Source organism: Salmo trutta, chromosome 13, assembly GCF_901001165.1.
Source record: "Salmo trutta chromosome 13, fSalTru1.1, whole genome shotgun sequence".
NCBI classification, from domain to species: Eukaryota; Metazoa; Chordata; class Actinopteri; order Salmoniformes; family Salmonidae; genus Salmo; species Salmo trutta.
Window position 1 is genome coordinate 31605344 of NC_042969.1, and position 12833 is coordinate 31618176.

Sequence of the window (12833 nt, forward strand, 5' to 3'; positions counted from 1 at the left end):
CCTGGGGGCCATCTATCAGTTGAATTAATGTTAGAATGCCTTCCTATCAATAATAACGAATTGGGACAAGTATATGTTTCTCTATAGATTCAAGCAACTCATCATTCTCATGTTTGGTGTTGTACCCGTAGAAGGTTACAGTAATGAGTGTAATGTCATTGTAACTGATCACAAGACAAATAAAGTGGCCAAAGGGGTCACATTCTGAGTGTAGAATATTACCACCAAAGGTATTTTTCATTGTAGTGACACCAGCGGAGCGTTCAGATCCATGGGAAAGACAAATATCGTTGCCCCACTGAGACCTCCAGAAGTTGACATCAGCAGAAATTGAGTGAGACTCTTGAAAAAAGCTAAAATCTGTTCTAAATTGTTTGGCAAATAAAAATACGGCCTTGCGCTTCACATTGTTTCGTAACCCCCTAGCATTAAGATAAACTATAGACAAAGACAAAACAACAAATATAATATGAAAGTATAAACTGTAGGATGAGTCAATAACGTGGAAGCAGTGAACGTAAGCCATAAGGAACCGAGATCTGCACCATTTAAGTCAACTTAAAGTGAAATTAGCTTAAACCATAAACTCTGAGCTAGTTGTTATTCGGCTTTTGAAATTGAACTCAACTGAAAATGATGTTCAAGACCACACCAAGGGTTCTCTGTGGTAAGAGAGACTAAAAACCCTTTTTAGTGTAATCAGGGACTATTCTGAGAAATAAAAATAAAATAGAAAATAATAATTTAAATAAAAGGGTACCTACTATTTTAAGTGCATATGAAAACTGATCATAAAACAAGAAAACATGTTTTACATATACACATTCCTAGGACCTTTTTCACTTGGAAATAAGTATTAATAACTAAATAGAACAATAACCGTGTAAAGTCAGAGCAGACATGTATGCCCCTTTAAAACAGTATCTAAGTTACTGTATGCATAACAAAAAAAATACAACTTTCAGTCTTCTTCGTGAGTTTGTTAACAAAATAGGCCTTCTTCTGGTCTGGTCATACAAGAACAAGCTAATAAATTATTGAGGTACCGGATTATTCCCAAAAAAATGTCACCTGGGGCTTGTTTGGTAACGTTAAATCAGTACAAGGAAAATGAGAATACCATGGCTGAAACCATCAATCTGTTCCTTCTGGTGAGATTCTAGGGAGGAATACGGAATTCCGAACCGTTGATGAAGCCTCGTCCTCCAACGAAGTAAGCAGCCTTTCCCTCATTTCGTGCTTTCTTGATCGTTGGCCACAACTTGTTCCTTCTTTCTATGTCCTCCGGGCTGAGATGCTCGGCGAAACGCAGACCATGGCTCTGAAGGAAGGCGTTCTTCCTAGCAGCTTTCCAGACAACATCCCTGTAGAATCTGGCAGTGAAGAGGAGGATGATGATACCCCTTGGTCTTGAATCGTTTTGCTGTTGCTTCTTGCCGAGGCGATGCACAACGTCGATGGTATCACCAACTTTTGTTATTCTCTGCAGACATAATTTATTGGCAGATGCGGGTAGCCTTTCGTCGCACATCCCCATTCTCCACCTAGAGTCTCAGGTTCCATCTTGGTGTGTATTGCTCCAGATCAGTGAGACGTCTATAGTATACATTGTTATTCTGTTCCACCTTTTCCACACTTTTTTCAACTTTAGCCACTCATTTTCACATCCTTGATTTCACCATATGCAAACTCCACAGTCTGTTTCAAGCCTTCGATTACCATGGTGTTCGCGCCTACTATTTCTTCAATGGAGTCAGACTTGGAGTTGATGAGTAAAGAGAGGGTAGTAGCCACAATCTGAGTCCATGTTGGTTTTTTTGCAGGGTGGAGGTTTGCACGGAGGAACCGGTAAAGAGGGGAACTCGTCATCTTCAACAACATGATATTATCCACAGGCCAAGCGTAGTTATGGCAGTTGTCTATAAGCACGTTCCTCTCTTGTTGCTTAGTAATAGAACGGCTAGCTTCTTCCTTTCTTTTTTTGTCACGACTTCCCATGAACATGCCGAAATAAATTATGCAATTATTATTCCAGTCACAGGAAAGTTCTTATATCTTGAACAAATAAAACCAGTAATAGTAATGACAGTTAACAAAAAACATTTCTCACAATATTTCTGAAGTTTGGTGCGGAGCTCGGTAAAAACATAAAAAACATAAGGTCAAGCCGCCATCTTGGGCTTGTCATACAAACATACTTTCCCTTTTTCTACGTCATAAACTATACATTTCCGCTATGGGGGTCAGGTGGGCTGCGCCTGTAGTGGTGCGCAGAACAACACTAACGCTGAACTTACTTCCCGAAACCAGGGTCAAATAGTCTGGTCAAAAGTACTGGTGATCTGTCTTATTTGGAAAGGTGACAGGTATCATCCGAGACCTCACAGGCACAAGTTGACATCCAAGCTTTTCCAAGGTATGCGTATTGGTTATGTCTTTGCGATGTATTTTCAACTGTTATGGTTGACGGCTCGTCTGTTGCACTACGTTACTCTCTATGGCGAACCAGCTCAATATCGACTGATCAGTGCACTATAGACAGATAATGTTTGCCTAGTTAGTTTTCGTTATTGCGTGTGTTTTATTTAACTATGTCATACTTAACATTGGAAGAATGTAATCCCTGAGAGTGCGCATCCATGCCCAGCAGAGTACTCAACAGTGCCAACTCTCAAACAGGTCAATCGGCAGCACATTGCGATTCACGTCAAACTATGTTTATGTTTGGGACTTTTGTCTTGCTATAGACACAAACAAGAGCTTGTGAACTTTCCAGAATGTACGTGGCCGCCCAATGGACCTCACCCACCCCCCACGTGTCCGTCTGACTGTTGCATTGAGTGAGAACATTGAGTCAGAGTGGAGTTTGAACCGCGGACACGGCGCTACTGTGCCGAAAAGGTCTCCCAGAACCATTGACATACACTTTGCGTACATGTATGATCAGCCTATTGCTGTCATTCGACCAAGTGGTGCCATCTATCTATCCACATATCCTTCCTGTGCATTGGGATTAAGGCTCAACTCTGGTCAGTAACAGATGGGCCTCAGCCACAAAGACAAGTGCTGCAGTGCAGTTCTAGTTATACAGTCATGAACACATAGCCAGTTCAGAGTCAAGCATATGTTATACTCAGGGGCCTGTTGATGATGACAGCATCCACATGATGCCTTTTGGAGCCGTCAGAGAGAGCATGGGGACGAGTGGATACAGCAAACTTTCCTTGGACATCATCATCACATCTATTTAGTCATCTACATGTCTGTTTTCACAGCAATCTGCCAAGGGACATTTTCATTATAGTGTGAGAGTGCTGCCTTTGAAACCATGACAACTTCCAGTCTAAGTGCATTTTTCATTCTGAAGCAAGCCTTGCTTGCTGCAATGGGGATGGCTGGTATACAAAATATTACAACCAACATAACCAATATTGGTTGGTTGTTTGCTAGCATAGACAGTAGCCTAATTCTATTCCATATAAATGGTAATTCTATGGTTGGTAGCCTGGGTGGCTGTCTGTTGCTGCTATAGCCAACTTATCTAGCCTAACACAAGGCATGGCAGCCATGTACTGTATGTAATTGATTGCATTAATGTTGACAACAGGAATAGTGATGGGATTGGATAATATTTGATTGGTGAATACAGCCTGAGGTGAAATAGCTGATTGTTCTAACTGACCGGTTCCTCATCCTCCCTGATTTGTGGTGTGTTAGTACCGTAACATTGATAAGGCTGGGTACTGATCGTGTTGCAACACACTACTTAGAGAGGGCTGATTGATTCACATCGCAAAGTAGGCGTTACATAACTCCTTTTCTACAAAATGCTGAGCTTTGTTTTAAAGAGCAGATAATGGGAAAGAAAGGAAAACTGAGCCCAGTGCCCTCTTAAAATAATAAGTGTCGATTACATTCGGCTGTGTGGGTCATTGTGTATTTCTCTGTATTCCTGTGGTGAGCAGGGCGGCCCGGCAGTGTGAGAACATATCAGAGCCTGTTCCTGCCTCCCCAGCCCTCACATGTAACAGCCAACGCCTCCATGTGACCACACACTCTTTCCTGTCTTAAAGGCACAGCATCTCAATATCCATAGCAATGTGCATATTGCCATCTAGTGCCACTTTAGGAAATACAATGCTCTCTATTGTCAAACTTATTCATTTACATGGTGGAAATAACTTTTGTTTGTTCCCCCCAGCCCATCCATCTCAGGTAGCCCTGTCCCTGTGTCGTGATGTCAGGCCATGGGAGAGACAGTGATCTGGAGTCAGACCACGCAGTAGACTGGTCCATGATGGACATGCGGCTGGACTCGTTCCGGGGTTCCCCCCTGGCCCAGCAGGTGTCAGCGGAAAGGCTGGCCCGCGCTGGGTTTTACTTCACAGGACAGGCTGACAAGGTGCGCTGCTTCAGCTGCCACAAAACTGTTGAGAACTGGTGTGGAGGGGACACACCCGCAGAGAGGCACGCGGAGGTGAGCATGAGAAGGGTGATGACACGTGTGCAAAACATGATTTTTTTTTTTTAATATATATATTTTTACGTTATCTCCTGTTTCTACCAAATGATCATACTACTATTGTAATATTTCAGGTCTCCCCCAACTGTAAGTTCCTGAGCTGCACCCATCGTTCCAGGGTCAACTCTCTTCAAGGTGCCATGCTGACCAACGAACCCCACTACAACGAAGACGCCGAGGACATGGAGTTCCGCCTGAGAACGGGAGAGGTGGTGGATGAGACCACCTACCCCATGGTCCCGCACATGGTCAGCGAAGACTCCCGGTTCAACACCTTAGACCCGTGGCCCTCCACATCCCCGGTCCGGCCTAGAGAGCTGGCCCAGGCAGGGCTCTTCTATCTGGGGGAGAGCGACCGGGTGCAGTGCTTCTGCTGTGGAGGGATACTGGGGGGCTGGGAGCCTGGGGACACGGCGTGGGGGGAGCACTCCAAGCACTTCCCCTACTGCTTCTTCATATTGGGGCATGATGTGGGGAACCTCCCCTCTCAGGCGGGGAGGGAGGTGGAGGAGACCAGGCCACGCCCGGGTCCTCGGGTCCCCATGCAGAGCTTTGAGGAGAGGCTAGGCAGCTTTGCAGGAATCCAGCACCCTATTGACCACGAGAGGCTGGCCAGAGCAGGCTTCTACAACACAGGTGAGACCTGGGAGCGGGGTAGATTAGAGCTTTGGCTGTGAGAAAAGTAACTTAACAAATACAATTCAAAATGTAGTGTTACAGTTACCTGCTACTCAGTGGTAAAAGGGCCTGGGAGGAGGGGACCAGGGACATATCCTAACCAGTTTCTGTGTTGGTGCAGGAACTCCAGACCGTGTGGTGTGTTTCTGCTGTGGTGGAGGTCTGAAGGGCTGGCAGCCGGACGAGAATCCCTGGGAGGAGCACGCCAAACACTATCCGGGGTAAAAACACATGTCACTCACACTCAATAGAAAGTAAACAACCATATGCACGTCACTAACGTTGAGTGTCATGTTTTAATCCAGGTGTCGTTTTCTGCTGGCAGAGAAAGGACAGGAGTTCGTCAGTAGCGTTCAGTTACAAGGTCCTGGCTGGAACAATGCTGTAAGTCTCAAAGACTTCATCCTCCTAACCCTGACCTCTAACCCCTAAACCTGTGGTCAAACATATTAAACTGTACCTATCCTTACATGACTCCTACCATATCAAATTCTTTCTTTCTATTGATTTTTCCAGGCTTCAAGTCACCTGAATGGATGTTCAAGTCAAGGAACAGGTATAAAAAAGCTGTGCCCCTTTCACTTTTTATTTATTCGTTTTGGAACTAGACAAAAAAGGGGGGGGGGGGTGTAGATACAGTGCCTTCGGAAAGTATGCAGACCCCTTGACTTTTTCCACATTTTGTTATGTTACAGCCTTATTTTAAAATGTATTAAATAAATGAAAATCCTCAGCAATCTGCACACTACCCCATAATGACAAAGCGAAAACTGTTTTAGAAATGTTTGCAAATGTATTAAAACATAAACATACCTTATTTACTTAAGTATTCAGACCCTTTGCTTTGAGACTCGAATTTGAGCTTAGGCGCATCCTGTTTCCATTGATCATCCTTGAGAGGTATCTACAACTTGATTGGAGTCCACCTGTGGTAAATTCAATTGATTGGACTAGATTTGTCTAGAATAAGGTTTGTGCCGACGCACAGATCTGGGGAAGAGTCCCCCCCAAAATTCCCCTACATCACATAATTCTTAAATGGAAGAAGTTTGAAACCACCAAGACTCTTCCTAGAGCTGGCCAACTGAGCGATCGGGGGGGGGGGGGCTGACCAAGAACCCGATGGTCACTCTGACAGAGCTCCAGAGTTCCTCTGTGGAGATGGGAGAACCTTCCAAAAAGAACAACCATCTCTGCAGCACACCACCAATCAGGCCTTTATGGTAGTGACCAGTCTGGAGGATACCTGGCACCATCCCTATGGTGAAGCATGTTGGTGGCAGCATCATGGTGTGGGGATGTTTTTCAGCGGCAGGGAGACTAGTCAGGATCGAGGCAAAAATGAGCAGAGAAAAATACATCCTTGATGAAAATCTGCTCCAGAGCGCTCAAAACCTCAGTCTGGGATGAAGGTTCACCTTCCAACAGGACAACAACCCTAAGCACACAGCCAAGACAAGGCAGGAGTGGCTTCGGGACCAGTCTCTGAATGTCCTTGAGTGGCCCAGTCAAAGCCTGGACTTGAACCTGATTGAACATCTCTGGAGAGACCTGAAAATAGCTGTACAGCAACGCTCCACATCCAACCTGACAGCGCTTGAGAGGATCTGCAGAGAAGAATGGCATAAACTCCCCAAATACAGGTGTGCCAAGCTTGTAGCATCATACCCAAGAAGACTCAAGGCTGTAATCGTTGCCAAAGGTGCATCCACAAAGTACTGAGTAAATCGTATGAATATTTACAGTACCAGTCAAGTTTCATTATTTTTACTGTTTTCTACATTGTAGAATAATAGTGAATACATAAAAACTATGAAATAACACATGGACTCATGTAGTAACCAAAAAAGTGTTAAACAAATCAAAATATATTTTATATTTGAGATTCTTCAAAGTAGCCACCCTTTGCCTTTACAGCTTTGCACACTTGGTATTCTCTCAAGAAGCTTCATGAGGTAGTCACCTGGAATGCATTTCAATTAAGAGGTGTGCCTTGTTAATTTGTAGAATTTCTATACTTAATGCGTTTGAGCCAATCAGTTGTGTTGTGACAAGGTAGGGAAGGAATACAGAAGATAGCCCTATTTGGTAAAAGACCAAATCCATATTATGGCAAGAACAGCTCAAATTATCAAAGACACGACAGTCCATCACTACTTTAAGACATGGTCAGACAAGGCAGTCGCAAAAACCATCAAGCGCTATGATGAAACTGGCTCTCAGGAGGACCGCCACAGGAATGGAAGACCCAAAGTTACCTCTGCTGCAGAGGATACGTTCATTAGAGTTAACAGCATCAGAAATTGCAGTGCAAATAATTGTGATGCTTCAGAGTTAACAAGTAACAGACACATCTCAACATCAACTGTTCAGAGGCGACTGCGTGAATCAGGCCTTCATGGTCAAATTGCTGCAAAGAAATCACTACTAAAGGACACCAATAAGAAGAAGAAACTTGCTTGGGCCAAGAAACACGAGCAATGGACATAAGACCGGTGGAAAATGTGAGATTTTTGGTTCCAACTGCCGTGTCTTTGAGACGCAGAGTAGGTGCAATACAGCGATACGCCATCCCATCTGGTTTGCACTTAGTGGGACTATCATTTGTTTTTCAACAGGACAATGACCCAAAACGCCTCCAGGCTGTGTAAGGGCTATTTGACCAAGAAGGAGAGTGATGGAGTGCTGCATAAGATGACCTGGCCTCTACAATCACCCGACCTCAACCCAATTGGGATGAGTTGGACCGCAGAGTGAAGGAAAAACAGCCAACAAGTGCTCAGCATATGTGGGAACTCCATCAAGACTGTTGGAAAAGCATACCAGGTGAAGCTGGTTGAGAGAATGCCACGCGTGTGCAAAGCTGTCATCGAGACAAAGGGTGGCTATTTGAAGAATCTCAAATATAAAATATATTTTGATTTAACACTTTTTTTGGTTACATGATTCCATGTGTGTTTTCATAGTTTTGATGTATTCACTATTTTTCTACAATGTAGAGAGAGTACAAATAAAGTAAAACCCTGGAATGAGTAGGTGTGTCCAAACTTTTGATTTGAGACTGTAAATTTGATATTTTATTTTTTATAAATTAGCAAAAATTTCTAAACCCTTTTTTGCTTTGACATTATGTGGTTTTGTGTGTAGATTGAGGGGCGGGACAATTTAATCCATTTTAGAATAAGGCTGTAACCTAACAAAATATGCAAAAAGTCTGAATACTTTCCGAAGGCACTCTACGTGTATATAGTGTAGGGTGCTATTTCTGACACAGACTGGAACAGGCTCAATGTCCTCCATCTCTCTGTGCAGAGGTGCTGAGGTCAGCCATGGCCCAGAGGGCGGTAGAAATGGGTCTGGAGCCTGCCCTGGTAGAGAGGACTATACTGGAGAGGATACGCAGGGCTGGGACAGGCTACTCCACTCTGGAGACTCTGCTGCAGGACTGCTTTAACAGAGGCCCTGACAGCGACGCAGAGACCGCAGAGAACCATGGTATGTGTCTCACAGTTAGCAATGCTTGATAGTATCATTATATCAGGGCATTGTTCTATCAAAACTGGTAATGAGGTTTACAGGATATGTCAAAAATTCCTGAATAGAGCTACAGGGTTTTGCAATTTGACGTAGTTTACCCATCTGCATATTCCAATCAATCACAATAGCATCACAATGCTATTCACACTGTAGGCCTACGTGAGGCTTGGCTATAGAAGTAACAGAATCAAACTGTGTTGGTCAGTATTCTACCTACTTTATTGTGCTCGGTTACCTACTGATGTTTCTCCCCTATTTCAGATGAGGATCCACTTGAGAAACTACGGAAGCTGCAGAGGGAGAAACAGTGCAAAGTGTGTATGGACAGAGACATCAGCATCGTCTTCATCCCCTGTGGGCACCTGGTCGTCTGCAAGGAGTGTTCCGAGGCGCTCGGCAAGTGTCCCATCTGCTGTGCAGCCATCACACAGAAGATCAAGACATACATCTCCTAACATGCAACCTGGTGTCAGGGATTGTCGTCTCCAGAGTAGGAGTGCTGACCTAGGATCAGGTCCCATCTCTTACTCATTATGATTTAAAAGGCAAAAGTGAGCCTAGATCAGCAGCCTTCATCTGAGATGCTTAATGAATGCTGGCCCAGGAGGATAACTCTTTTAAATGGCAATGCTGCTTTATCACCTCAATGATTTTCTAAACACAGGCTTTCCTACTACAAAATGTACATAGAGAAATATTATATTTGAGGAGGACCACTGTAAATATGAATAATCATGGAAAGTGTGGGGATTTTATTTTTCAATGATTGTTGTATAGATGACACTTCCTTGTTATGTGAGGTATCAGGGTGGTTCACACGACAATACCCAAGAGGCAATGGGCCTCTGAATCTTCATACCAAGATGGGAAACTAAGGTTGAGACTATATGGACAGAAGTGACTTTACGCAGCAGGTTAGGAGAAAAAGGTGAAGGTTAGGGTTAGATAAAATGCTACAATTGTCCCTGACGTGAGTCATACATGCAACTTTTTGTCCTGTACTCCATCTACCCACAGTTCTGATACTTACATTTTAGTAATTTAGCAGATGCTCTTATCCACAGTAGTGAGTGCATACATTTTCATTTATAGGTCCGCTGTGCAGTACCATGATCTACCATTGCAGCTATCAACAGTGCCTTTTCAAACAATCTCATCTACTTGTGTGTATTTTCTTTATTCAGACTATCATGCCATTTCCATGTTTTCTTCATATTTCTCTTAAAATTATTAAGTTGTTGACTGGGCTTTCGTTATTGGTTTGCAAGTCATGTGTTTCTTGTTAGTTTGCAAATTACATGTTTCAGAAGTAGAGGTCTTGAGGGTTCCCAAACTTACTGTATGTTCCTTAGGCCAACTAGTATGCTTTCAGCGTGGGACTCTTTTATGATTCATTATGTGTGCTCTGTGTGAATAAATAGATGAATTGTAGATTTGGACTGACATATCCACTTAATTATTTGATTTAGTTCTAGAGATCACGTCCAAATATTATACCCCTTTTTAAATCGTGTTGTTCGGAAATTAATCTTTCCTTTGCACTTCAGTGCAACTCTTGTTTGACTGGAAAATAAATGTTAAAAAAATGGAGGTGTGTCTTGTCTTTACATTCATGTATGCTACTAACACTTAGATAAAGAAGTGCAGAATAAAATAGTTATCTTCTCGAAGGCCAGGCAGAGATATTGGTATATAGATTAGTGACTACCATCTTTGGGTACATCTCAGTAGTTGAAAGTAGCTTCCTCCCTGTTTGCTTTCCTTCATCCCCACTTCTATAATAGAAGAAAAACATAGGTACAGTTGAAGTCGGAAGTTTACATACACCTTAGCCAAATACATTTAAACTCAGTTTTTCACAATTCCTGACATTTAATCCTAGTAAAAATAACCTTTTTTTAGGTTAGTTAGGATCACCACTTTATGTTAAGAATGTGAAATGTCAATAATAGTAGAGAGAATTATTTATTTCAGCTTTTATTTCTTGAATCACATTCCCAGTGGGTCAGAAGTTTACGTACACTCAATTAGTATTTGGTAGCATTGCCTTTAAATTGTTTAACTTCGGTCAAATGTTTCGGGTAGCCTTCTACAATAAATTGGGTGAATTTTGGCCCATTCCTCCTGACAGAGCTGGTGTAACAGAGTCAGGTTTTTAGGCCTCCTTGCTCGCACACACTTTTTCAGTTCTGCCAACAAATTTCTATAGGATTGAGGTCAGGAATTTGTGATGGCCACTCCAATACCTTGACTTTGTTGTTCTTAAGCCATTTTGCCACAACTTTGGAAGTATGCTTGGGGTCATTGTCCATTTGGAAGACCCATTTGCAACCAAGCTTTAACTTCCTGACTGATGTCTGAGATGTTGCTTCAATATATCCACATAATTTTCCACTCTCATGATGCCATCTATTTGGTGAAGTGCACCAGTCCCTCCTGCAGCAAAGCACCCCCACAACATGATGCTGCTACCCCCATGCTTCACGGTTGGGATGGTGTTCTTCGGCTTGCAAGCCTCTCCCTTTTTCCTCCAAACATAACGACGGTCATTATGGCCGAACAGTTCTATTTTTGTTTCATCAGACCAGAGGACATTTCTCCAAAAAGTACGATCTTTGTCCCCATGTGCAGTTGCAAACCGTAGTCTGGCTTTTTTATGGCGGTTTTGGAGCAGTGGCTTCTTCCTTGCTGAGTGGCCATTCAGGTTATGCCGATATAGGACTCGTATTACTGTGGATATAGATACTTTTGTACCTGTTTCCTCCTGCATCTTCACAGGGTCCGTTGCTGTTGTTCTGGGATTGATTTGCACTTTTCACACCAAAGTACGTTCATCTCTAGGAGACAGAACGCGTCTCCTTCCTGAGCGGTATGACGGCTGCGTGGTCCCATGGTGTTTATACTTGTGTGCTATTGTTTGTACAGATGAACGTGGTACCTTCAGGCGTTTGGAAATTGCTCCCAAGAATGAACCAGACTTGTGGAGGTCTACAATTTTTTTTCTGAGGTCTTGGCTGATTTCTTTTGATTTTCCCATGATGTCAAGCAAAGAGGCACTGAGCTTGAAGGTAGGCCTTGAAATACATCCACAGCTACACCTCCAATTGACTCAAATGATGTCCATTAGCCTATCAGAAGCTTTTAAAGCCATGACATTTTCTGGAATTTTCCAAGCTGTTTAAAGGCACAGTCAATATTGTGTATGTAAACGTCTGACCCACTGGAATTGTGATACAGTAAATTATAAGTGAAATAATCTGTATGTAAACAATTGTTGGAAAATGACTTGTGTCATGCACAAAGTAGATGTCCTAACCGACTTGCCAAAACTATAGTTTGTTAACAAGAAATTTGTGGAGTGGTTGAAAAACAAGTTTTAATGACTCCAACCTAAGTGTTTGTAAACTTCCGACTTCAACTGTATCTGCCATTTCTTACACTAATTATGTCTTCAGATTCTGAAACAGTTCTAATGAAGGACATGAGACAAGGAAGGAGGGGGAAGCTTTTTCCTCCCACAATGAGATAATCGCAATTGGATTTCATTGACTCCAGATGTCCCTCCCCTCTGACTTTCTCCTCTAATGGATTTTGAGGAAAGAGGACAAGAGGAGTCAAGGAAATGTAATTGAGATTCTACAAGTATTGAGCTGCGGCCACACCATTGACTGCAGGGGCAAAGAATGTACAGTATAAAGATAGGCAGAAATACGTCTCCAATAGAAATCCCTCATCACACTTGTAGGCGATGTCTTGATGACATTGGCTAGCTAAGCTCATGCGCATCAACGCATCATCGTGTCTAACGGTCCTTCGATATAAAGTTGTTTTTGTCAGTTTGTCACTTTCACGACGTTGGAATCATAACATGATCAACTACTTAAGACTAAAGAAGAATTGTTCACTTTTCTCATTGACTTCTCAAACCCTGGCTTGGTCAGCTTGGTCTATTTTGCAAGCGTTCCTCGCAATTCAACGGCTCAGACACGAGACGTATTTGGCAGGGTCTACAGACAATCACGGACTACAAAAAGAAAACCAACCACGCCACGGACACCGACGTCTTGCTTCCAGACAAACTAAACACCTTCTTTTC

General features: G+C 43.0%; 1 protein-coding gene across 2 annotated transcripts; it reads left to right on the forward strand.

Moving 5' to 3' along the window:
* Nucleotides 1-2254: 2254 nt before the first annotated feature.
* Nucleotides 2255-10325, forward strand: LOC115205647 (E3 ubiquitin-protein ligase XIAP). Of its 2 annotated transcripts, none has more exons than XM_029771837.1 (8): nt 2255-2416; nt 4202-4477; nt 4597-5158; nt 5322-5421; nt 5506-5584; nt 5717-5756; nt 8513-8695; nt 8999-10325. In XM_029771837.1, the coding sequence occupies exons 2-8, from the start codon at nt 4238-4240 to the stop codon at nt 9190-9192; spliced, it is 1398 nt and encodes a 465-aa protein (XP_029627697.1). In that variant the 5' UTR covers nt 2255-2416; nt 4202-4237; the 3' UTR covers nt 9193-10325. The 2 variants fall into 2 exon arrangements, with proteins under 2 accessions (XP_029627697.1, XP_029627698.1); XM_029771838.1 differs by lacking the exon at nt 2255-2416 and adding an exon at nt 3959-4024.
* Nucleotides 10326-12833: the final 2508 nt, after the last annotated feature.

Bases quoted from the DNA above. Each gene is read 5' to 3' on its own strand.
- LOC115205647 (XM_029771837.1), top strand. From the start codon at position 4,238: ATGTCAGGCCATGGGAGAGACAGTGATCTGGAGTCAGACCACGCAGTA. The intron at 5,159-5,321 runs GTGAGACCTGGG...GTGTTGGTGCAG, and splicing joins AGCAGGCTTCTACAACACAG to GAACTCCAGACCGTGTGGTG. The intron at 5,757-8,512 runs GTATAAAAAAGC...CTCTCTGTGCAG, and splicing joins ATGTTCAAGTCAAGGAACAG to AGGTGCTGAGGTCAGCCATG.